This window comes from Penicillium longicatenatum, assembly GCF_028827895.1.
Source record: "Penicillium longicatenatum strain IBT 33135 chromosome Unknown contig_4_segment0_segment0, whole genome shotgun sequence".
NCBI classification, from domain to species: Eukaryota; Fungi; Ascomycota; class Eurotiomycetes; order Eurotiales; family Aspergillaceae; genus Penicillium; species Penicillium longicatenatum.
In genome coordinates, this window is record NW_026643122.1 from 1779728 (window position 1) to 1804461 (window position 24734).

The 24734-nt window shown below is 50.0% G+C and overlaps 12 protein-coding genes across 12 annotated transcripts; 7 read left to right on the forward strand and 5 right to left on the reverse strand.

Moving 5' to 3' along the window:
• Positions 1-49: 49 nt before the first annotated feature.
• N7484_007489 (pantothenate kinase) lies at positions 50-1604 on the reverse strand (the record flags this gene model as incomplete). Its single annotated transcript, XM_057117876.1, has 4 exons — positions 50-365; positions 415-925; positions 979-1261; positions 1386-1604. 4 exons carry the CDS (start codon positions 1602-1604, stop codon positions 50-52), a joined length of 1329 nt encoding a protein of 442 aa, XP_056970911.1.
• A 908-nt stretch (positions 1605-2512) lies between these two features.
• Positions 2513-4832, forward strand: N7484_007490 (DEAD/DEAH box helicase; the record flags this gene model as incomplete). The annotated part of the gene is made up of 10 exons (XM_057117877.1): positions 2513-2529; positions 2550-2930; positions 2996-3056; positions 3109-3244; positions 3295-3655; positions 3711-3790; positions 3848-3999; positions 4057-4250; positions 4302-4450; positions 4504-4832. The coding sequence occupies 10 exons, from the start codon at positions 2513-2515 to the stop codon at positions 4830-4832; spliced, it is 1860 nt and encodes a 619-aa protein (XP_056970912.1).
• An 822-nt stretch (positions 4833-5654) lies between these two features.
• On the forward strand, positions 5655-7268 carry N7484_007491 (polysaccharide deacetylase family protein; the record flags this gene model as incomplete). The annotated part of the gene is made up of 3 exons (XM_057117878.1): positions 5655-6766; positions 6814-6899; positions 6949-7268. 3 exons carry the CDS (start codon positions 5655-5657, stop codon positions 7266-7268), a joined length of 1518 nt encoding a protein of 505 aa, XP_056970913.1.
• A 371-nt stretch (positions 7269-7639) lies between these two features.
• On the reverse strand, positions 7640-9060 carry N7484_007492 (glycosyltransferase family 31 protein; the record flags this gene model as incomplete). The annotated part of the gene is made up of 2 exons (XM_057117879.1): positions 7640-7969; positions 8032-9060. The coding sequence occupies 2 exons, from the start codon at positions 9058-9060 to the stop codon at positions 7640-7642; spliced, it is 1359 nt and encodes a 452-aa protein (XP_056970914.1).
• A 743-nt stretch (positions 9061-9803) lies between these two features.
• On the reverse strand, positions 9804-11012 carry N7484_007493 (phosphopantothenate--cysteine ligase CAB2; the record flags this gene model as incomplete). The annotated part of the gene is made up of 1 exon (XM_057117880.1): positions 9804-11012. One exon carries the CDS (start codon positions 11010-11012, stop codon positions 9804-9806), a length of 1209 nt encoding a protein of 402 aa, XP_056970915.1.
• An 845-nt stretch (positions 11013-11857) lies between these two features.
• Positions 11858-13446, reverse strand: N7484_007494 (uncharacterized protein; the record flags this gene model as incomplete). The annotated part of the gene is made up of 7 exons (XM_057117881.1): positions 11858-11976; positions 12031-12720; positions 12800-12853; positions 12911-13110; positions 13163-13172; positions 13232-13307; positions 13357-13446. 7 exons carry the CDS (start codon positions 13444-13446, stop codon positions 11858-11860), a joined length of 1239 nt encoding a protein of 412 aa, XP_056970916.1.
• Positions 13447-14201: 755 nt separating this feature from the next.
• Positions 14202-15098, forward strand: N7484_007495 (putative esterase/lipase; the record flags this gene model as incomplete). The annotated part of the gene is made up of 1 exon (XM_057117882.1): positions 14202-15098. The coding sequence occupies one exon, from the start codon at positions 14202-14204 to the stop codon at positions 15096-15098; it is 897 nt and encodes a 298-aa protein (XP_056970917.1).
• A 667-nt stretch (positions 15099-15765) lies between these two features.
• On the forward strand, positions 15766-17390 carry N7484_007496 (uncharacterized protein; the record flags this gene model as incomplete). The annotated part of the gene is made up of 2 exons (XM_057117883.1): positions 15766-16737; positions 16788-17390. The coding sequence occupies 2 exons, from the start codon at positions 15766-15768 to the stop codon at positions 17388-17390; spliced, it is 1575 nt and encodes a 524-aa protein (XP_056970918.1).
• A 449-nt stretch (positions 17391-17839) lies between these two features.
• N7484_007497 (uncharacterized protein) lies at positions 17840-18872 on the reverse strand (the record flags this gene model as incomplete). The annotated part of the gene is made up of 2 exons (XM_057117884.1): positions 17840-18726; positions 18788-18872. 2 exons carry the CDS (start codon positions 18870-18872, stop codon positions 17840-17842), a joined length of 972 nt encoding a protein of 323 aa, XP_056970919.1.
• Positions 18873-19715: 843 nt separating this feature from the next.
• N7484_007498 (SD08430p) lies at positions 19716-21504 on the forward strand (the record flags this gene model as incomplete). The annotated part of the gene is made up of 2 exons (XM_057117885.1): positions 19716-21106; positions 21159-21504. 2 exons carry the CDS (start codon positions 19716-19718, stop codon positions 21502-21504), a joined length of 1737 nt encoding a protein of 578 aa, XP_056970920.1.
• A 455-nt stretch (positions 21505-21959) lies between these two features.
• Positions 21960-22733, forward strand: N7484_007499 (uncharacterized protein; the record flags this gene model as incomplete). Its single annotated transcript, XM_057117886.1, has 1 exon — positions 21960-22733. One exon carries the CDS (start codon positions 21960-21962, stop codon positions 22731-22733), a length of 774 nt encoding a protein of 257 aa, XP_056970921.1.
• A 723-nt stretch (positions 22734-23456) lies between these two features.
• On the forward strand, positions 23457-24715 carry N7484_007500 (uncharacterized protein; the record flags this gene model as incomplete). The annotated part of the gene is made up of 3 exons (XM_057117887.1): positions 23457-23711; positions 23787-24165; positions 24234-24715. 3 exons carry the CDS (start codon positions 23457-23459, stop codon positions 24713-24715), a joined length of 1116 nt encoding a protein of 371 aa, XP_056970922.1.
• Between the last annotated feature and the right edge of the window lie 19 nt (positions 24716-24734).

Consider the following 24734-nt stretch of genomic DNA (forward strand, 5'->3'; position numbering starts at 1 on the left):
AGGGGTATCTTGATTCTTCAAATGTAAACGAGATAAAGAGAGCTTCAGCCTATGAGCAGGCGTCATTTTGTTGATTCAACACGGCATTGACGACGGTCTTGACCGCCTGCGGTGCTCCCACATCGTCAATGCTGTTCCGGCGACCCCAGTTTTGCGGTTGTCGGCGGATGAAGGCGCCAACAGCGCCCAGGTAGCCCTCGTGCCGCAGGAAATATGCCTGTTTTTCACCCTTGGACCAGAATTTAATGGCGTAGGACAGTGTGTTCATCGTTTGGCGGTGACCGCGGATAAAAGAGCCTCCAAAGTAAATATGCTTGACTCCATGCTTTTCCGATTGCAAATAAGCAATTTGGCCAATGTTGTTACTAGAACACGTTAGCTTTGAATTGAAGGTAGAAAAGTTGAAGTAAATACCTGATAGCATAAAGAAGGCTCCGGCTCATGTCTTCATGGCGGAAATTGACCCCGCCGTTGGTGTGTTCTTCGTCGTCACGGATCAAGCCCTCGCCGTCTTCGGCTCCCCGCTCGGCGGCATTCTTCAAGCGGAAGACCTTGCCGAAGGTGCTGGCGATTGCCGTACTCTTCAGTCCGATCTTGCTGTAATCCATGCCATAGATATCTCCGACCAGCATGTCCACTCCGCTGTTATCCCCGACATCCGCCATGGCCAGCATGTCGTCGAAGGTCCGAGCGCCCGTAAGCAAAGACATAATCCCCCAAAACGTACCACCACCCAAGTGTGTTCCCCCTACACGTTCAAATTGCCTTGGGCCAGACACCTTGATCATGGAAACGCCGGATCCGATATTGACGAGGAGGTAGGGGTATACATCCGGTCGGGCCTCGGCATACTGCATCGGCTCCGTGTCCGAGTCATTATAGGTGAAGACTTCGTTCGGGATCTCGGTGATGAAGAAATCCAGACCTAATAAGCCGTCAGATGTGAACCGAGGACTTCGGCTATCCTGGAAGACCTACCAATGATTAAACATTCCATCTCCTCTTCCCGCAGAATGTTCACGTCCAGCGCCGCTTTCAACTTGTCATAGAACTTGAAGGCGCCCCCTCCAGTAGCCACAACGCATAGCTCATCCCGGACCGAAGTATTGCGCTTTTCGTGCTCCTCCTTTAATTGTCGGATAAAATTGATGCAAATGTCGATCCGGTGGGTCTCAAAGTTGATGAAATTCAAGCGCCCACCATTGTCGGCCGCGTCCAATTCTCGAGTAAAATAGACTAGCTTTGCCAGCGATCCACCGATCTGGATTTGTAAATTGTGGTCAGTCATGGTTCTGTGGCACTTCTGGTGCTGGTCGCATGCCCTCCCTCTTTTTTCGAAAATTGCGGGGCGTCGCGGTGCGGGGCACATAGCAGGGTCAACTCACATCGACAGCAACATGGCTGACCACGCCAGTATGATGAGGTAGTCGAATATCCTTGTTCTCATAGTGCACGCCATCGGTCTGTACGGGACTTCCGGCCCGAGGTTCATCATCGACAATGAACGCGCCTGTCACATTGATTTTGACCGTGCCAGGGTTAGTGATAGCCTCCTCTAGGCGACTCCGACGGCCATCTTCCATGGGGCGATCGGAAGGAGTCATGATGGTGAGTAGTAGAGAGCTCGGGGGAGCTAATCGTATTAATGTCAGGGAGAGGCGTGCCCACGCTTACGGCGTACATTTTCTACCCGGACCTCGGGACCCACATATGCCGAACGCAACCGCCGAGCTGTACGGAGTAGTAGATGGAAACATCTACCTTGGTTAACAGCCGTTCGTGATATACATGGGAACTCAAACTACCCATTGGGATATTTAGCAATGGCATGATATGGCATGATTCCGCTTGGTTAGACATTCATAGATTTACATCCCCTTGCAGCTATCCATAGATCTATCATCTATCTCCCGTTGCCGCTCCAAGAGCCTCGGTGCTAGATACCGTTGTTTAAATTCCCTCAAAGACAAGAACAATGTATAGGAGGCTACCTCTCTTTCAAATCTTCAATACTTGCCGATTCATCCCTCGTGTGAGAATGAAAGGCTTTTGGTTAACTTCATGTAGGCCAAGACCGTTCTATATAGACCGGCATCATGACATTGTGGCATTGTGGCATTGTGATATTATGTATCTCCTGCTAAATACGAAATAAAGACAAAACCCAAGATACCGTGTACCATAACGAGTACAAGAGAGGAAAGACCAAGAGGCAAACCGTTTCTGCCTTCGTGCACCGGTACCATGCCCTATTCGATCGTTGTGACAAACACGAGAACAAACGAATTTGTCACCGGTTTTTTCTTTTCTTTTGTCATCTCTCGTCTGCACTCTTCATCTTTCTCAACCTTCCCGTTCTCAGTGCCTTTCAATTCGCGATTGACTGGTTCTCAAAATTCTATCTTCCCCATACCGACTCGGCGGTCCAATCGTCGAGTCCCCTAAATCCCGCTTCAGTTATCTCAGGTTCTCCACCATTACCAAAAGTAACTGTTAGTATTCACCCGCTAATATGGACTACGTGAAGGCGTATGTTGAGAAACCTACAGAAGTTCAGAGGTTGATAGTCCTCGCAAGTATTCAGAGTTCTCGGCCATAGACGGTCAGGATTGGGCTACAGCTCACAAGTTCCAAACCATGGATGAATCCGACGCATATGTTGAGAACCCCGAGGAGGTCCAACCGCTCAAAATTCCTGCCGTTGACGATGCTACTCACCAGGAGGCTCGTGCTGCCGGGTGGTGTGAACCCACTCCTTACAACTATGAGCAGTTGGCGGCCAAGGACGGTCACGAGTGGGCTTCGACAGCCGCTCGCTATGAATGGAAGGGCGAGTATGATGAGTCTGCTATCGGGCCCCGTAATGAAGAGCTGGAGAAGATGCTTTTTGACAGCGACCTGATTGCTCGTGCCGGCACTCGCGTGGGCGAGTAAGTGTTTTCTGTTCGACTTGTTTTTTTCATGAAAGGCCTCATCTAATTTATATTTCTGATAGATTGACTGACAGCTTGGCTGTGGTCTGTGAAAGCGAGGAGCCCGTAACCGCAGTCAAAGAGGTATTTCGCTCCTGCATTTGCTCTTATTCGCACGGACTCTAACTTTACACAGTGGAACGATGCAGGACTGCACCCCATAATGCGAGAGAATGTGCGGCTATGTCTTTATGACAAGCCGACTGCCATCCAGGCTTTCGCTTTGCCTGCTATCCACCGTGGCAAGGATCTAATTGGTATTGCGCACACGGGTAAGTATCTACTTCTTCCTCATTCCATGTCTATTATCTGATTTCTTCAGGATCCGGTAAAACTGGAGCTTTCCTGATCCCCATTCTGTCAGATTTGATGGGAAAGGCCAAGAAGCTGGCCGCTGCAAGACCCAATCTTGCCGAGGAATTCATTCCTTCGGTTCACGGTGTTACCGCTGAGCCACTTGTTATGATTGTCTGCCCCACTCGGGAGCTGGCTACTCAGATCTTTGACGAGACACGTCGTCTGTGTTATCGATCTATGCTCCGCCCATGCGTTGCGTATGGAGGAGCGCCTGTCCATCTTCAACGGGAGGAGCTTATGAAGGGGTGCGACATCCTCATTGGAAGCCCCGGTCGTATTATCGACTTCATGGGTCAACCCCGTGTTTTGTCCCTCCGCCGTGTGAGGTATACTTTCGCTTTGTTCTTGCCTACACAACACAGACCACTGATGCTTGATTAGATACACCGTTATCGACGAGGCTGATGAGCTTCTTCACTTTGACTGGGAGGAGGACTTCAAGAAAATCATGTCCGGTGGAGGTATATTATCTTGAGATATACGTATTTGACCGAACCCTAATCCTAACTTGCATCTAGACATGAATGAAGACGAGGATCACCGCTACATGATGTTCTCGGCTACTTTCGATAAGGAATGTCGTCGGCTTGCGCGTACTTACCTCATGAAGGATTACATTCGTGTTCGCGTTGGCCGCCCCGGCAGCTCGCACCTGATGGTTACCCAACGGGTAAGTTCAGATGCTCACTTGACAATGATAAATGCTGACTTGATTGGATTCCAAAAGGTGCACAAGGTGGAAGATAATGAGAAAAAGAACGCACTCTACAACACCATTATCAACCACATGCCCACTCGTACTTTGGTTTTCGTCAACAGCAAGGCTCAAGTCGACTTTGTCGACGACTACCTCTACAACCGGGGTCTGCCGTGCACCTCTATCCACGGAGACCGTACTCAGCGTGAGCGCGAGGACGCCATGTAATTATCTTGTCTTCACCTCTCCCTGTGTTATGCTAATGAAGCATTTAGCCGCGCCTTCCGTAATGCACTGTGCCCCATTCTGGTTGCTACTGGTATCTCTGCCAGAGGCCTTGATATTGCTAACGTGATGCACGTTATCAATTACGACCTTCCCAAGGCGCAACATGGTGGTATCACTGAGTACATCCACCGCATTGGTATGACTCATTTACTTCCTTTTGTTGATATAGCTCACTGACAGGCTGTATAGGCCGTACTGCCCGTATCGGTAATGAGGGAATTGCAACTTCCTTCTACAACTATCGTGACGAGGACCTCGCTACTGACCTCGTCAAGATTCTTATGGAGACTACTCAGGATATTCCTGATTTCCTGGAAGAATTCCGTCCCGGCGAAGATACGGTCACCTTTGACGACGACACTGATAATGAGGACGGCGATGATGACAAGGATAGTGATGATGACAAGGCGGCATTTTCGGGGGACGACTCCAAGCCCGACTCTGCTAATGAAAACCGCCAATCTCACTGGGCCCCCCAAGAGGCCAAGAAGGAAGAAGAAATTGAGCCCGACTGGTAGTTGTCGGTTCACTCGATGCCGTTCCACCTCTTCATGTCTTATCCCGCTCGGCATCGACCTTCACGCACCATTCTCATACCACACGGTGCTTCATTCTTACAGTCGCTTTCTGGTACTCCTTTCTGTCCCACCCAAGGCTGCCTTAATATCATTTTTAAGCCAATTTGGGGGGTTTTTTCACATTCCGGTTTTTGTTTCGTTTCAGCGGTGCATGTTTTCTCGGACTTCTTCTTTTGCCCAGTGGCCAGGTGAGGAACTGTAGGTGAGACCTTTGGGGACTTGTTCACATGAACAAATTGTTGTTTTCTTCACCGGAAATCTCCACTCTCTTTCACCGGAAATTTTCGTGATCTTTATGGATCAACTCATCTTGTCGCCTTCCACCATCAGTCCAAGCACATCGCCCATGGGAAAACCGTCTTGAACTCGAAAGGCTTTGTTGAGTTCCAAAAATTGGAGTCCCGAACCTTAGCTGAGTTCAGATTATCCCAGTCATCTTTAGCCCGGTTAGCAGCATATGGTTATGTCTATGGAATTCGGTTGAGACTCGGCACTTGCTTGCCTGTGTTTCGGGGAAAAGTTCGGAGGAAGACTTTATTGATTTCCAATGCATCTATTCCCATTTCCGCAATACTCTAGGCAAGGCTATTTCACATCATTTACAATATGCGTTCTCTCTCCATGATTCATACTTTAGTCAATCTCGACCGTCGCGCCTTCCTTGAATGCGATAATGTAGCAATAGTCGATGCAAACTTTCCATTGTCAAATGTTGATAAAGCGACATTATTTTTCACCATACCAAGTGGCCACAATTGCAACATGTTGTTCCAGAGGCCCTTTCAACTTTCATGCGTCCTTATCCTCAGCTTACTTCAACAAGCAACAAGCCGTTTCCACGCATATGTCGACCCACCAAACTGGTTTGACACAGGTGGCAACAAGTTCCACATTCCGAAAAATCAAATCCCCATGCCGTCGCTGGTAATCGACACTTTCCAAAACGCCGTCCACAACGACCTGGGATTCTGGCACGGCGCCGGCGAGGATCTACCCGTATATCATGAGCCGGGTCTCGTACGCCTCGACCCCACGGACCCTGATCAGAACTTCCACACCCAGTTCAACGTTCACGGGTGCTTCAGCTTGATCCCATGGCAGCGCCAGTTCCTGCATGTGGTCTTTGAGGGAACGGAGGAGTTTACTGTCTCGCTGAACGAGCACAACGTCGAATGCGAGCCGTTCCGGAGCCCGTTTCCCGGTGTGCCAGATAGCGTGCAAGCTTCACGATATGTTATGAGGACGCAAATTCGGCCTGGATCTGGCAATGGTGATGCAAACAGTGGTACGAATGGTGGGACTCCGGGTCAGGGGATGACTCGGAACCACAAACTGTGGCGCAAAGCGCAACGAGCGGGCAATGGGAGCTATGTGGAAGACGGCGATCAAAACAATGGACATAACTATGGAAACGGTGACGAGATTCGTGCTGAAGATCAAGGTCCAGCCTCGCCAGAGAAGACGGAGCTCTACATTCCTCTTTCTCATTTCCATCTCAATCATAACCGTGTTGTGTCGGTTTCTTTCAGTGGCTTCTATACTAATGTGTCCCTGGTTTTGCGTCGAGTCGAGTTTGTGTCGAATGTTCCTCCACCTTCGGCTGAGAATAACGGCTTCCTCATACCTGAAAAGGTACCCAGTGGCACCTTGATCTTGCGTTGCTCTCGACCGAACTCGTTTGCGTTTGGGATTGATGATGGCCAGCCGGAATTTGCTCAGAATGTCATGCGAATTCTTGATGAGGAGGATGTTCGGGCTACTTTCTTCGTTGTCGGTGCTGGCTTGGCTGATAAAAGTACCAACTTTACCAATTTCTATCGGGAGATGATTGGGAAAGGACATCAGGTTGCTCTGCATTCGAATACGCATCCTAAGTATGCTCCTTTTCCTCATTATGACGAAGTTAGGCTAAGAGTGACAGAATGGAAGCTTTACCGACGATAGACCTGATCGATGAAGAGATCGTTCGAACTATACAGGTCTTCAAGGATGAACTGGATCTTCAATGTAAGAACTACTTTGCCACTGTGATTACCATACTAACAATGTTGAACAGCCCGTTATTTCCGTCCCCCGTTTGGTACCATCGGTGCACGCATGCGAGAACAACTTGCAAAACGCATCCCCGATCCACTTATCGTGAACTGGAGTGTCGACGTCGAAGACTGGCTTTGGGCTAATACATCCACACCTGAGAAACAACTGGAAGCATTCTACCGCAACGTCGCACGGGGCGGAAACCTCGCCGTTCTGCACTTCTTGAGCCCAACGACTGTAGAGTATCTACCGCAATTCATTCGGCATGTCAAGGCAATAGGGTTGAAGATTATGCGTATAGATCAGTGCTTAGATGACCCGGCCAGCCCGCCTCTGTGAAGCTCGGAGATTGTCAAGTTGAGCGATTCCCATGCTCTGGGCATATATTTTTAGTATAGGTCTGTGTACCTTTAGCTCCCAAGTTGAGAATTTCTGCCAATCCGACATCCATTCAGACATGCTATCCAAACAACACCAAGCCAGAATCATGATACAAAACAGATCAAAGAAATCAAACCAGGTATAATAACACAATGGGCCACAGAAGAGATTCAACCCCGATATGCCACGCATGTAGATGCCAATCCCAAATTCAAAAGCAAGTGCAACCAAATCCTGACACCCCATAATAAAACAAGCGTCAAGTGTCAAGCTGACAGTCGGCTCATAAGTCAAAAAAAAAAACGCTTCCAAGGTTGATTGGTGTCCAATTATTCACCATAATTAGGAGCCCGACAGATTCCACTGACATCCATCATCTCCCGGATGCGACTAGTCAGCCATCCAGAAGCAGTACTACCGCCAGTCCGCGACACACCAAGACGAGGTCTACTGCCCGTGAAGCAGGTACCGTCCCGGAAAGAGAACTGCACGCATTTCTTCTGGACATCGCAGACCTCACGGCAGTCCTCGAAGGTCGTAGCAAAAGGTTGCTCTTCATCCGAAAAGTTATCCCAGTTTAATCTTGTAGGCTGGGTAGCCATTTCGGGGTACAGCCATTCGCGGAAGACATCACTATGAAGAAGAATTTGTTTGTTTTTCTGTGGAAGCATTAGTAAACAGTGCCGTAACAAATCAAACTCAGGATATTAAAGAAACTCACCTCATGCCAACGATTCTGCTCGAATTGCCATAACCTTTCGATCTCGCTTGGTGAAAGATGATGAAATGCAACAGCAATATAACACCAAGGCAATCGATATAGATCCGTCGTGAATTCATCCAGTTCACCCAGGTTCGAATTCTGCAAGATAGGCCACGAGAAATGTAGATTGATCCCTGCGTCTGCAAGAACCCGTCCTAGAACACAATCCCCGGCCCAATGCCCGAGTGTATATTCATCCAGCTCAGTCCGTCTCCGCTCATACTCATCCGACGCAGCTTTCAGCGCCGGGTTCGAAAGCATAAAGCCCGAGCCTCCGTGTGCGAAGATCGTGTCCGCGATCTGCGTCTCGGTGCCTAGGTAGACGAGTTTCTTCGGGTCGAAGTGTTCAAGCCAGGCTAGCAATGTCGGCCAGGAGATATAGGTATCAGCCTCCATGAAAACAAACCACTTTGCATCGGGCTTGTAGGTGTAGGCTTCCTGGGCCATTGGGAGGAACTTCCATTTATCCAATTTCCACCCTGGGTTATTCGGCTTGCCGATTGCGGAGTTGGCCTCGTCGGCGAAATCGCCTTGTTCTAGACCCTTGCGCCCGTATGTCTTTATCCGGTTATAGATGTTGAAGTCTTCGACTCGCGCTGTGACATCCCTGTCCATTGTCCGGAGAGCATCGTGAATCGTGACACCCTCGATTTCCTCTTCGAAGTCGGAGTAGATCACATAGTGCGGGATGCAGCGGAGGGTTGTGGAGAAGTGGATGGGGACTTTATCGCGGGCTTCCGTGACGCCGGTTTTCATGACGACGAGGACATCTTCAATGCCCGGGAGTGGAGGGCAGACGGGCTCAGGCTCGCCGGCTTTATCTTTGTCGGCATGGCTGTATCTGTTTGTGCGGGTGCCCGAGTAGCGGAATTTGGTCTTGTGTGGCGTGAGGTTGGATTGTAGGGAGGTGAAGTGGTAGAGGAAGAAGAGGGCGGCGAAGGCGGCGATGGCGAGGAATCGACGGCTTACTCGTCGCCGGGGAACCATTTTGTGATTGTTTTCAATGGCCCGCTGCAGGCCTTGAGGTCATCATGAGAGGGCAGGTCTCCTGCGGGAAGCCTGGAATTAATTCCAGGGTTCGAGTAGCTATGACGATCGGCCAGGCCGCGTCTCCTTTCTGTGGCTGACACAGCGGGACGCGTTAGCGGTGGATCTTGCGTCTATGCAGGTAGTTTTTGGCGGGGAAGGGTTTGTTTCCTTTATAGGGGGTTTAAGGGTTTGAAACACCGTCCTGGCTTCAATGCCGAGTTTGAAGTCTGACGAATCCGTTTTCAATTGATTATGCTGTCCCAAGTTCCTTGATTCCCAACCCCCTTGATCATCATGGAGATCCTTGCCGTCGATCACCTGGGCACCCTGATTGTGGCTGTGGAATGAACGGTTCACTAGTTCAGAGTATATTCTGTGGCGGCAGCATTGATGTCAATAGACCTCATTAAATGGCACCTGGATTAATCCAATTTTAGTGCACCTGGCAAGAAGTACGCTATGTACTATAGATGATGACGCAAATAAACTTTTTGACGGGCACGTTCTAACCCCGGTCTTGCTGAATATATATCGCCGTCGTGGTCCACTTTCTGCAGGCCACCGGAATGCCGAATCACAGTATTCCTACATACACAGGAACCCAAATTAGGCAACGGATGTTTGTGGAAATTTTAAAAGGGCCGAGCCCATGCAAGAACGTTGACCATTAACTTCCTATATACAACCCATCAACAATTGAATTACTGTTGACCGGTGGTCTTCTTTTGAATCATCTTGTCATGCAGCTTAACCAACTCCGGAATGATAAGGCTCTCAATCTCAATCCCATCATGGTCCAGCTCACCCGGTGGCGGGTTCTCCTCCATCTGGGAAGGATTCTGTTCCTCCTTACCCTTCATGATCTCGGCAAGCCCGACCTGATCCTCCACACCAGAGATGCTCTTACTGCGCCGAGCCTTAGGCACACGCAGCCAGCGCTCATGAGGTGGATCCGGTGTGATAAAGACGACCTCCCATTTGCGCGTGGAAAGGAGGTTACCAATAACCAAATGATGGGAATAACGCTGCAGCGCCGTCCGTGCCTTATACACCAATAGCGAGGGATCTGTCTCCAGTTTAAAAGAGACAACCATACTTCCATCAGGTGCCCAGCCATCAACAAGGCGGTGCAGGAACTTCGGGACCGGATCGAGGTTCACCACAAGCTTCTTGGAGTTCTTCGGCGGCTGGGTCTCGTTCTCGCCTGTGTAAATCTCCTCCTCAGAACCAAGTGCACTATTATTCTCCAGATGCGACGGTATCTCCGAAGACTGAATCTTATGCTCAGCCATTCGATGGCGTGGAATAAAGAAATCGCTAACAGCTGCAGCAAGATAGAACAAAGCATTGGGACCAAGCGGGCGCATCAATTTAGCCAGAGAGCGCAGCTCAAACATGTATTCCGCGACGGTGGTGAAGGGCAACAAAAGTAATCGGTTATTCTGCTTTGCGTAGCGATACTTGCGCAAGACGTCGCGCATCTCGTCTTGATACTCGTTGCGGACCTGGATTGACCCGTGCGCATTGGGCGAATCAGCAGCCGGAGCTGCTTCGTCCATAAAATCTAGGAAACAGTTTGTGGAGTGGCTGTAGTGCCGCGAGTACGGTAACAGACTGTATTGCCGATGTAAGAAGATCACTGCGTACCCCTCCTGCAGGAAGTACTCCGCAGATGTAGCGCCACGGGTTCCGGCGGAGAAGTTGTCGATGAAGCGCACTGTTTGTGTCTCGAGGGGTACTGTTGTACCGCCGGAGGTGACGAGAACGACGCGCCGGTTGTCTGCGACATGGAGGTCGATGAAGGCTCGGGCCAGTGCTTCGTGTTTGGGAAGGGCTTTTGGTGGTGGGTATTCATTGAAATAGACGGATTCTGCCTCCGCGGGCTCCATATCACCGAGGAGCGCTGACATGGTTGCGATGGACACCTTTCTGAATTGCTTGTCGGGTGAATGAAATCCCCGTGGAAGCTTCCAATTGACAGTGAGGTTTTGTTCGGATATGCAGAGTCCAGGAGAAAAGAAGCCGAGGATGCCGCCAATCGCAAGTGGGGTGAAAGTGGGATGCGACCGGTAAGGAATGCGGGATAGCAGATCACCGTGACGCGATTGAAACTGATGTGTGAGAGATAAACGTTTCCGGAGCTGTAGGATGAGAAACGGCGTACGTTCTGGATTTAAGGAAATCTTTTTATTAATTAAAATATTGCCGCAATGCTCGGTGAACAGTGCATGAAATTGTTGAGGTCCTAGTTGACGCATCTGATAGGGGATTAGTGCAGCCGCTGGCCCGATAGCAGCAGATCCGCAGTTAATCCACATGAGCTCTGACTGGAGCATATCGCCGATTATGTCATGTTTTAGGTTGAAATGATTAGAAATACTCAGTATTTCCTATACTTGCCTTTGAAGCGGCGACATCGCTCCTTCTGACCGATATTCGGGGTTTCCAATGGACATGGAACCAGGGCTACAGAGTATCTGTTATACTATGCCTTGTTGGGCCCCCTTCCTATTTGGGCGGGTCTGCAAGGGAGCTGGAAAAATGGACAGTAATTAGGTATAATGGTCAGCAAACTAGGTCTCATTGGGAAATTGTACAGCTCATTCCATAGACGAATGTCCACCAGTGCACATGTGGCATGTAGGAGATCCGATTTATCAACAGGTGCATGTGGCGGAACTAAAAGGGCAGGTCACCATGCATGAATATCCACAGGTTCACCAACAAATCAAGCATTTGCTTCAAACCAGAAACATCACTGCAAATAACGACTACGCAATGCTTGACTGATAGTGCTCATCCTGCTAGCCATTCCGCCATGCTGCATATTGCTCATAAGAGCCTCCTCCAACGCTGACTGTGTAACGCTTGCATCTGCACTATTATCAGTACGGTGTCACATCACAACCCAATCAAAATCAAACTCACCATCTAGATCACTAAAACTGCTCCCCATGCTCGGAGTCCCATCACTCGCCTGTGTGCCAGAAGTATGGGACTTCCGGGGACTCAGCCGAGCCGGTTCCCCAGAACGCTGTGGACTCAATGTAGCACCCGCTTGTCCTCCCTGCACAGCCACAGCCACAGGAGCACCGGAACTCATCGAGCTCGCCGACGACTCCGAAGCAATGGGCATTCTGTGCCCAGATCGTTCGGCAATACGTCGCCGTGCAATAGCGGCACGCTCCGCGTCCAAGCGTAACGTGGCACTCAGCTCCTGGGTTGGCCGATCTCGTGGACCTTGCTCGGGTTCATGATGCAGTGGTAAGAAGGCAGGTGCGTCATCTTCATCATCGTCGTCGTCTCTTAGCCCGGTACGGTGTATGGAGTATTGTCCAAATCGGCGGAAGCGCTGGGCTGGGAGATCTGCTTCATCTTCTGAGTCGGATTCTGGGGAGCTTGATGATAGATCTTCTTCCTCCAATGGAGGAGACCGTAAGAATGGAGCCACTGGGGGCTGCGGTCTGTTGATGGATGGGCGACGGGGATAAGAATCCCGCCGTTGCTCACTGCCTTCTGCTGTTGGGGTATCGGTGCGAGAGGGGTCTCGAGAACCGCGGATTTGGTTGATAGTCGTTGTCGAGGTAGAGCTTGTGCGCCGACCATGACCACTGGCTGCTGTAGAGAGTATTAAAACATATACATGCAGAATTGCAGTGCCACAGAAGCGCGTTTATGCACATAGATAGAAACTTGCCTCGCGGAAGTGTTTCCTTCTGCTGAGTCACCTGTCGGACAGGCCCTCGTGGTCCTTGTTTTCGGTTAGCCATTTGTGACAGTTCATTTCAGCATACTGGAATGAGCATACCAACTATAGGTACATCCTTTACCGGTGCCCCCGGTAGTGCCGTGCTCCCTGAAACAGAGCCCGGAGCTGGTGATGGTGAATTTGACTGAGCGGTCGGGTCAAATTTCCGCATCTGGGCCCGAACTTGTGATAGCTGCCGATCATAAAGCCATGCTGCTTGCTGAAGTAAAAATTGTAAAGTGACGTCGAAGTTATCAGCCCTGGATGCACGTCAGTATAGATGATCTTTGTTAGAGTGGGAGTGAGGTATACAATGCTTTCCCTGCAAGCGAGTTAGCTATCTGGGCATCAATATCGAGAGTGGGTTCGAACTTGACATACAATCTATGTCATCGCCTTTGGATGGTCGGGAAAGAACGTCCCATAATGCCTGATCTTTAGCAGCATTCCATTCCACCTGATCGGTCAGTATATGAGATAGCGTTCAAAGGGAGTGGTGAGGGTACCGGCGGTGGATCTACAAAGTCTCCCCTTGGAAATGGCAAACGAATAAAGACTGTGAAGTTGGTATCTTTATGTTCTGTTTTAGTCGCCATCTCGGAGCAAATCGACGCGGCTCGGGTGGAGCGGAGCTAGACTTCCGTGGACAGCTTGAAGCTTTGAATCACTTCTTTGAATATTTAAACAGGCCAAAGGATTACGATGTGCAGGCCAAAGACGAGTGACGGAGTCGATGAGAAGAGCAGACTTTAAAGCTTTCTCTTCGTGTATTCAACGGGAGCTGTGATGCAGATAAAGATAGAGAGATGGTGATGAGGAGAGTGACGACGGCAAGAATGTGATTCTATTGGTCGTAAGAGCTCCGTGGAAGGAATATACCCGCCCCGTGGCATTAATTTGCGATGTGGTAGCTGCCGCTCGTAAGGCTTGGATGATAGTATTGCCACGAACAACCATTTCGACATGCGTCCTGCAGCCAAACGCTCGATTTAGGGTGCATAATTTCGATCTATAGAGTTGCGACTTCCCTGTAGCCGATCATTATAGCCTTTAATCATTAGATCACATCACGGATCCTCCGTATTCCTTGATTACCCGCACATCCAAATCATTTGGTTGCAAACCTCGGTAAATTGAAGAATTTGCAAGCCACTGGGTCATGTACCCCTCTACGAATGCTCATGGCTTGTGCGGGTCAATAGGATATGCGCTGAAGTAGACCGCCTTTTGCAATCGAAACTAAACTAGGGAAAGGTTGGCCGAGCTAGCACTTGATGGGTTTAGACAAGATCTACCAGTCCCATTCTCAACCGGCCTCGGCCTAATTCTCCGACCTTTTCAACTCCACACCATGTCTTTCCAGTATTATATCGACAAATGTCTGGTGGTCATTTTACGGACCGTAATTGCCATTATCTCTTATATCGCCCGCGGCGGCATTAAATCATACCCAGATGAAGTACGCCAGATCCCATCTCGCGACACTGGACGAACCATCAAGGTTCATGTGTATACATCATCTGCCCCAAGCCCATCACCAGTCCTGATCAACTTCCATGGCAGTGGGTTTGTGCTCCCCCACCACGGCTCCGATGATGCGTTTTGTCGCCAGATAAGTCAACAAACTAAGTGCACGGTCCTCGATGTTCGCTATCGCCTAGCACCGGAGTGTCCATTCCCTGCTGCATTGAATGATGCCGAAGACACCATCAACTACGTCCTGGGCCGCCCGCATGAGTTCGACCGCTCGCGTCTATCCCTTTCAGGATTCAGCGCAGGTGGCAACCTCGTCCTCGCCGCGTCGTCCAACCTCTTTGCCCCAGACACTTTCCGCTCCCTGGTCGCCTTCTACCCGGTGACGGATCTGAGTGCTGGCGCAGGTACAAAGGTCGCTCCAAATCCGACGGAAAAGGCAGAGATCCCGGCTCCTCTAGCACGTCTCTTTAACCGATGCTATGTGCCTGCCGGCATGGATCCGCGCGATCCGCGCATTTCCCCCACTTTCGCGCAGACAGACCGCTTCCCGCGCCGTATGCTCATGATCACCGCTGATTGTGATAATCTCGCGCACGAGGCAGAGGAAGTCGCTGGACGAGTGTCAAAATTGGAGGGCAGGCATGTGGTCAGTCAACGAATGGTGGGTTGTTCTCACGGGTGGGACAAGACCACGCGGCCGAACTCTCCGCCGCACCGACTGGAAGCCAAGAAACGGGCTTACCAGTTAGCGGTGGATATGCTGAATGAATAGCTTGATTTTCTTCATGATTTCAATCCTTCATGCCGAAAGCCCCCTATTATTGCATGACCCCTCCACTGTCTCCGCTTGCCGCGTGTGCCTGACCTGACCCAACGTCGGACCCATGGCTCACCACTCGGGGACCGCGGCTACTGCAACCAACCCTAAACCCTACATGTAACGAGATATATCTAGCGATGGAGATGAGCCGGAGATAAGACCAGAAGTGTAAACAAGAAAAACACGTTCTGGTAAAGGAGGTTGAAGACCCCGCCACCATGTGCCAAGTGGGCGGATTGTGTCAGGGTTCGCCCCCCGTGGGTCGGGTTTCATTTCATTTTAAAGATAAATGAATTTAAAAAATTATAGGAGAAAAAAGGGTGATCGTCCATTGTAGTGTCCTGTTTTCTTACCTTTTTTTCCTTGTTTCCTTTCTTTTTTTTTTTTTTTTTCTTTTCTATCCCCCTCCAGTCCTTACGGTTGCTTTCATTTCCTACACATCCTTACCCAATCCAGTCGACTCTATACATAAGCGCCTCCGGCGAATGCTGTCATTTTGCGCCACAATCTCGTCCACCGGCCACGCGTGGGCGAGTCCAGTCCTTTCGTGAAGTTCACATTCTTCCCCTCCGGTCAATGCGCGCCCGCTGGTTAGGCGCCATCGCCACCTGTATATAGAATGGAATCAACAACACCACCGAGTCCCGCGTTAGACGAGGACAAGTACCGAACAGAGGTGCTCCAGATTGCGTCACAGGAAGCGGAACAAGCGCGGGCGCAACAGCTTTCCGATGAGGCACAGCAGCTTGGTCTGAAGGTCCTGGAGATCGATGCGGCGCCGTTGGCCGCCTCGATCGCCTCTGGAATGGTCGATCTTTCGTCGCCCGCCTTGTCATCCGGATCCTCTACTGATCGAAATTCCGCCTGCGATGGCTCTGTTACTCCTTCTCTCTCCGTTGAACCGTCATCACCGTCACTGTCGCCATCCCCGCTGGACCAAGTCACTACGTCGTTATCGCAACTTACATTTTCATCGGAGCGAGTGAAACCGAGCAGTACGCGATCGCTAGCGTCGTTATCGACCCGTCCGACGTCATTTTGTTCCAGCGAAAGCCGTACGATCAACGCGGGGCTAGGACTTCAAGATGGACTTACGGTTAAGGGAAATCGGAGTTCCATGTTCGTGGTGACACCAGGTGAAAAGAAGGTAAAAGAGAAGGAGAGACGGCGGAGCAGCTTGAAGTCTGCTATTGGGCGCATTCATTTCCGTAGGAAGCGGGCCCCGTCTGTTACGACGTCACCGCCAAATGCACAGGTCACGATATCTAAAGGCGACGAGGGCGTGGAACGTGTCTTGCTTGAAGGACCTCGCAACCCACCCACCAGCAATGCGGTCTCAATCAACAGCACCAGCACTTCAGAGTCAATTCCAAAGGTGGAAGTGAAGGTCCCAACATTCGACGAAGCATCCCTTCAAAGAAGTCTGAATGACCCCGAACTTAGCGAGATGATGGAACGACAGAAGATGGAAAAGAGTCGACACATGGCATTCCAAGATGCCGCCCTCGAGATCCTCCGGCGCCGGCACCAAAGTGCCGTTTCAGAAGCACAGTCCGAGAACCAGCGCCGGGAGGATGAGAAACGTGAGAAGGTTAGACATCCATAACCCCATCCTTTCAACCTCTTACTAACTTTCCATAGAACGAGATCGACGCCATCCGCATAGAAGAACGCCAATGCGCCGTAGAAATGGAACAGCAAAGAGAATTTGAGCGCGCAAAACAAAACTCTCGCACGCGCATCAAGCACATGGAAGGATATTTTCGAAACGCAAGCCCCCCGCCATCACCAGCCACAGCAGACCGCTCATCCGAATCCTTCATGTCCGGATCTGAAGGCACGCCCCCTACACGCCGTGTGACGCGACAACAACTCGAACAGCTGGAGCAGCAATATCACGCTCATGAATCCATGGATGCGCTCCAAGAGTCCCGGATCAAGGTCCTTCGAGAACGTCAGGAGAAAAGACTTGCAGAAGCTATCGCGCGGATGGAAGGCGAACTAGATGCTTTGTGTGACCAACACAGCAAACAAATTGCTGCCCTTCAGGCAGAACACCGCCGTGAAGAGAGTTCCCTCATTGATGGGCTTCAAGTGAAGAAGACGGAGTTGCGGCAGAGATGGAATTTGGAAGAATCCATTTTGCGGAAGCGGTTGGAAGAGAAACATGGTCAGGTCTATGGACCTTTGCCGCCTATCTCGTTTTGCATTGAACACGAATCTGATGCCGAGAATCGCATTTAATCGCCAGGTTATTGGTTTGATCAGCATTCTGCGATGAGATCTCGGTTGTCACTTAATTTGGTAGGTTGATGGCTATGCCCATGATATCCTGCTTAATCTTGCCTGATATTAACTCGCCACTATTTTCTGGCTTGTTTTGGCAATGACCAAGTGAACGGTTTATGTTTCACTAGGCCTTTCTTTTTTGATTTTATGCCCATTTACCCTTCTTGTAATCATCTTTTCCCCTTTGCATTCCGCCTGGGTGTGGATTTGGCTTGTACATATCGCATTGCGGCGGCTATTTGGTTCTAGATGTTCATAGCATTTGATGCATTTATAGGTTATGGTTTTCGATAGATGAAATGTATATTATTATTCTGAAACAATTTTAGAAATTGATCGCAGCAGGGGGTATCTTCGGTAGTAAAATCTAGAATCTAAAACCATCATCCATCTGACATCAGTATTTACTGACCCGACGCAGCAAACTCCTGTAACCTCTCCACCAAACTCTCAATTCTTCCCCCACCACGAGTCATCGCAGTTTCCGTTTGTTTATCGCGACCCTCGTCCCCAATGACAACGGCTCGCTCAACAACACCAGAATTGGTCAACTTGAACCGTCCAACACGTCCATCCTCCCATTCCAGCCGGACATACCGGGTCTCAATGGCGGTAGAGTCAAGAGACACAATCCCCGCCTTACTCTCAGGCGATAATCGGTCCACTGGGCTAGAACTCGAATCCGACTCCTTGAATCCCAATCGTTCGCGCAAAAGATCCACCGCATCACACCGCACATGCCACGCTACAAGCTCGCGCCGTAGCTCCCGTGCAAACCCACGCAAGTCCTGGTTCCGTACGGTCTTTCTCTTCTGTTTCAAAGATTCTCCCTCATCCTCGGATTCACTCCCGTCTTGTTCGACATCACCGGGCGTTTTCGCTCGGGAGCCCTTAACAGGCAGATAAGCGCTCTCCAGCTTCGAGATGGAGATGAACGCTGGAACAGTATGCCTGTACACTCTTAGACTTTTCTCCTTTCCACCCTTTACGCGTTCGCGCCGTAAAAGCACATAGTAGGGCTTCGCGAACCGCCCGTTTCGGGTGCAGACATCGATGCGCAGACCCAGTAGATTCTCGGCTGGCGCGCTAGGTGATGGATCCTTAAATGGGAAAGCGGTAGTACCGAATGCGATTCGGTAATGGTTTGTTTCGGAGTGTTTCCCTGCGGCATGTGCGAGGGGCGAGATCTCGTCGTGGATGGTAGTGAGAGGTTTGCGGAGAAGCTTTTGAATGTCGGATGAGGCGAGGAGACTTGAGGAAAGGAATCGCTTTTGACGTTGAAGATTGTGAACTTTGCATACTGTCAGCACAGGGAAATTCTTTTGTTTGGGGGTTGCGCGTTTGGTGCTTACTCTCGGCGCGGATGGAGGCGATTTCGGTGTCTAGGCGCTCCGCCTGGGGGTCCGGTGATGCGGAGGGGTGTGCGCGTGTATTCATGTTGGTGGAGTTAATTGACCCAGAGTGTTTCTGAGTTAGTTTCTCGGGTTCCTATTCCACCAGCAATGTTATGGCGGGGAAGTGGAGAAGTTGGAGATGAGTTCGTCCTGTTTTGTTTATTGTATGCACGTGACCCACTCTTTTTAGACTCGACCAGGATTCCCATTTAAGATTATTTGTCATTTCATCATGTATCACTGATAGAGTTAATGTGGAGGTCGGAATTATCAAGTCTTGATTTGTGTCACCACGTCAGTCCATGGCGATCGACTGTGATACTCGATCATAGGCTGATACTGTCGGATTATCATAATCTATACGCGAGGAACTTCTGCAGCCAGCACGCCGATCCTCTCGCGTGCATGGACTGTACCACTTAGGAAACTCCCAACACCCAGAACTTTGTAGTTGTAGAACGAAATGACAATGAGTGGATCCAACAGACCCTGAAAAATAGCCTAACAAGGTCTGGCGAAGATGATCCCCCGGCCCCTCAGGAAGAATCCGGCCCCGTAAGAGGCCAGCTTGCCTCTCCGCGTGGTCTCGCCCAAACTTTCTCAAGATTCGGATCTTCCCCGACCACCTCCATGCATTCTCCTTGAGGACTTCCCTTCTTTCTTTTCCTTCGTCCTCCATGTACCGGACACCAGATCCCTACTATTCATCCATTTAACCCGCATGGACCCTCGACCTTGAACCTCCAACTACGCAGCCCGACGCGCCCTTCTTTCATTCCAGGCCGAACACTCACTCCCCTGATTCCCGACTCCATTCACCAAATCTCGCCCTCTAGCTGGACCGAAAAATTCTCATACACTTTACATCTCGACCTTATACAAACCAATGACACGGAAGAGCGCCACCCTCGCCAAACGCCGTTCCAAACCGAGCCTCAAAGTCGCTACCGGCCAGAACGGCCATGCGAACGGCAAGATGAATAACATCGAAATGCGCAAGCGCGATACCCCCTCAGTCGACTCCTCTTCCGAACGAACAGCCCGCCTCATGTCTCGACCGAGCTTCTCTCTCGACGATGAGCCCGTCACCGTTCCTCAGACCCCTGTCTTGACCACAACCAGCTTCCATAACCTGCCCGCAAGTGACCGCAGGAATTTCTTGTTGCTGTGCGTCCTATATTTCTTGCAAGGTGTGCCTATGGGCCTTGCTACAGGCTCCGTGCCTTTTCTCCTTAAGCCATATCTGTCCTATGGTCAGATTGGCATCTTCTCGCTCGCTTCCTACCCATATTCTTTGAAGCTGTTCTGGAGTCCCATTGTGGACGCAGTATGGAGTCCACGATTTGGTCGCCGCAAGAGCTGGATTACCCCGGTCCAGGCTATTGCAGGACTTGCCATGATATACCTGGGCCGTCACATTGGGGATATGATGGAGAAGGCTGGCGCGAACGGTGGCGCAGGAGTCTGGAACTTCACATACTGGTGGTTTATGTTGGTTCTTTTCTGCGCTACGCAGGATATTGCTGTGGATGGATGGGCTATCACTCTGATGTCGCCTCCGAACATTTCCTACGCCTCCACTGCTCAGACCGTTGGCTTGACAGCTGGCCACTTCCTGTCGTACACCGTGTTCTTGGCATTTAACTCCAAGGACTTTGCGAATCGATGGTTCCGCACTATCCCTGGTGAAGAGGGTCTGCTTTCGCTTGGCACATACTTGACTTTCTGGGGCTGGGCTTACCTCATTGTGACCCTGGGTTTGGCCTTGTTGAAGAAGGAAGACCGCACCAAGGAGCGTGATAGCATCCTAGATGTGTACAAGAGCATGTGGAGCGTTTTGAAGCTGAAGAACATTCAGACCATTATCATCATTCATTTGATTGCCAAGATTGGCTTCCAGGCTAACGACGGCGTCACCAGCTTGAAGCTTTTGGACAAGGGCTTTGGCCAGGAAAACATGGCTTTGGTCGTGTTGATTGACTTCCCCTTCGAGATTATGCTGGGTTACTACGCCGGCAAGTGGTCGACTGACCACGGCCCCATGCGACTGTGGGGCTGGGCCTTTGTCGGACGTCTGGCCGCTGCAGTACTTGCCCAGTTCACCGTGATGATCTACCCCGGAGGATCCGATGTTCCGTTTTGGTACATGCTGACTGTTATCTTCGAGCATGTTGTATCTACATTCATGAACACGGTCATGTTCGTCGCCATTTCAGCCTTCCATGCACGCATTGCAGACCCAAGCATTGGTGGCACCTACATGACTCTCCTCGCAACGTATGTCAAAATACCCTTGTGTTTCACGCTTCCATTACTAACACAACTTTAGCGTCTCCAATTTGGGCGGAACATTCCCTCGTATCTTCGTCCTCAAACTAGTCGATTTTTTCACCAAGGCAACATGCCTCCCACCCACTACACCCCCACCGAGTGACCAGTTGAAAGATGCTCTTGTCACCTCTGCATTCTCCTGCGCACTTGAGCCAGAGAAAAATCGCTGCATCAATGGCGGCGGTAATTGCATCATCGACCGTGACGGCTATTATATTACCAACATTATCTGTGTCCTTATTGGCACTGTTACATTTGTGTGGTTTATTAAACCCGCTGCTGCCAAGCTTCAAAGCTTGCCTTTGCGCGCTTGGCGGCTTGTGCCAGGTCCTCAGCGCGAGTAAGCTCTTATACTGGAAACCATTATGCCCAGCTTCTACGTTATGGCCGAGTGATCATAGTCTTAATAGATTGAACGAATAAAATAGTTAGATGTTGAATGACTACCTCCGCTTTGACGGTCACATTGTTTCATGCATAGATCGGAGATATTCCGAGTGTCACCCCACTATGGAATTGGGGGGAGACAAGGCCATAAGGACTTTTTATAGAAATGGGCCAAAACCTCATTGGATTTCAAACCTGTATGATTACTGCGTTTCAAGCCAACATTACCATCTCGAGGAAACAATATAAGGTTGGCAGACAAGCGGGTGAACTAACTTTCCGATTCCGATGTTCAGCCCCCATCTTCCCATTCAAGTATAGACTCATACGACAATTTAATCTTCAATTCCTGATTCCTCGACTTCAACTCTCCATATATATGACTTAAAAACCAACAAATCACATCAAAAAGATGAAAACAATGCGCAGCAAGATCCTCGCATATATCGTCCTCCCATTCGGCGCAACAGTCTACGGCACCCATAATGGCCTTAACCACCTGGAAAAGAAATATCCAAACCAACCCCTGACAGTAGGGAGCAAATTGCTACAAGCACCAAGTAACCCCCAAACACAACATTGCCCATATACGGATATCTACGCTGCACGTATCCCGCTACAAGCACTGGTAGCACAGTGCAAACCCAACAGCAACACCCCCGATAAGAATGCACTCGAAGATGCATGGGCCCGCTCACTACTCGGGTCTCCAATCCTCAAAACAGAAGCAAGTATCTTCGGCCTTCTCCGTCACGGATCATACGACCCAGGAGATCTCGGCAACACCACAGAAGGATTCAAGCCCGATGCAACGGGTGAACCCCGAAGATTAATGAACGGTATCATGCAAGTCCAGCGCCAAATCGGCGCAGGTGAAGATTCGAACGGTCTTCTTGTTTCTTGGAAAATTTCTGATGAGCCGCGCCTGTTTTTTGAGAAGATTTCGCGCTGGGGGTATCCTTGGCGTCTTATGTCGGGTGGACGGCATGAGATGAGTGTTTCGGAGCCGTTTGAGATGGAAGGGGAAACGGTTGTCGAGGTAAGGTTCGCTTCTGCGCATGATTATGAGGTTTTTGAGGAGGAGGGCTTGGAGCAGAAGATTCTGCCTGAGTGGACTAATCGGTTGCATCGTGGGTTTGCGAGGCTTGTGCTTGACTTTGCTGTGCGGAAATTGGAGAAGAGTTGACTTTGAAAGTTGTTGATGGGAGTTTCTTGTTTCGGTCTTCTTTGTATCATATATTTCACCTGCTCTTCACATATCCTATGGAGGGGGGTCCCTCTGACAGTTACCGATGGCAAGTCTATGTACAAGTGAAAAGGCCAGGATATTGGGAACTCGCCAGCACTTCCCGCTGTGTGTTGGTGCCGATATTGGACATTTCTGTGATTAATATGAAGAATTGAGCTTTATTGAGTACCAAGACAAATGAACATAACAATTTGGTCGATGGTAATTTTAGCGTCGATTTGACATTCAAACATCCGTTGTATCTCCCGGGCAATGTCTTACGGTCTCGACGGACTAGCATCCAAATAGTGGAGCCTCAAGTATATTCAAATCTGCAGACTATGACTAGATTAGCTTTGAATAACGAGCCCGGTGACTATAAGATCAAAAAGCGCACTTTGTGAACATTAGCTTTGCAATCATACTGTGGATCTCCATGCACGATGTCCATGGAAGCTTGCTACCTTTGGCAAACCAATTAGATAAGAGGTTTTCCTATGGCTTTATTGTAGCTCTACCATCCAGGTGGTATTGGCTTGTTCGATACGTCACTTGCCACGAAAGTGGTGGTCCTTTCACACGAGCCTCTCCTTAGTGAAACTTCCTCTTCTCTGCACCTGCACTAGTGTTCTTCCCTGCTCCTCTCCTTTCTGCAGAACAACTTATCCAATCAGCACCAATATGGATCAGTTGACAAAGATCGCCTATTGCCTCGACGCCGCTGGCGGGGCGATGAGCGAACAGGGCATGCACCTCCTGTATGAGAAGAATGGCGAGCTAACCGAGGAGGTGTGGGAGTTTGTGCGTCTCCTGGAATATCTAACCGTCGGAAACGGAATCAAGCCTGGCGCCCCTGCAGCATACCTCTGGATTGGCGTCACTGAACATGATGACCGGGAGCTTGAGGGGGAGCAAAACAATGAGGAACAGGACAAGGTAAGCCCATGTCAAGCTATCACGAACACTGATACTGGCTAGAGAGATTGACCATTGCTAACTCAACTGCCCAAGCGAATTGTATTCTCTCTTGCCGATTATCTCACGTTGAGATACTACCTCTTCAACAATGACAAAGACAACTGGGAGGAACAGGAGTTCAGCTATGCAAGTCACATTCACCTCGCCCTAGGCAGTGGCTTGACTGGAGGCCTTGGACCTGATGGTCCTGCCATATTCTTCAATGGCGAGAATGGCAAGCTACAGACCCTCGTTATGAAAGGTGACATTTGGGAGCTTGGTGATCTTGGCCCTTATATCGATCCCATGGTTCCTCGACCTGGGTCCCCACTGTCCATAACGCCAGTCGAAGATGGAATCCTAGTCTTTTTCATCGGCGACAATGACATGCTGCACTATCTGGCAATCAACCCCCAGACTGGCACTTGGCAAGGTCAGCATTCAATGATATCAGCGAAGGGTCTTTTCGTTTTGGATGATGCTGACTAGACTCATCACTAGATCACTGGCTTGGCCACATCATCTTGGAAGCCCCGGTGTCCCGCTTCAAAGTTTTCCGTGACCCCGAAACCAAGTTGTTTGAAGCATACTTCCTCTCGCAAGGGAAATTTATCCGGTTTTCTGGAAAGGGTGGTGAGGGTTGTAAGAAGGAGGTGGGTCAAATGAACGGGAGGGAGCTCATTAAGACTGTTATTATCCCAAGTTATGACGATTACACAGATGATGACGAAAGTCTTGACCCTGCCCAGAGGATTGAGGCTGCTCATCGTGCTATTCGACGGACTGTTGCTGCCCGACATGCTGCTGCCCAGCCTCCTGTTGTCCTGCCTACTGCTATAACGGGCGTTGAAGAGACATTGCTGTGGGATCTGGTCACTCGGACTGAGAAGGGTTATGGCCTAAAGTCGTCACAGAAAATGACACGTACCATAAAGAATGGCCATGTGAGCACCATTTATCACTCCCGAGTTTATCCTTTCTAGGATCAAAGTAACCCGCAGA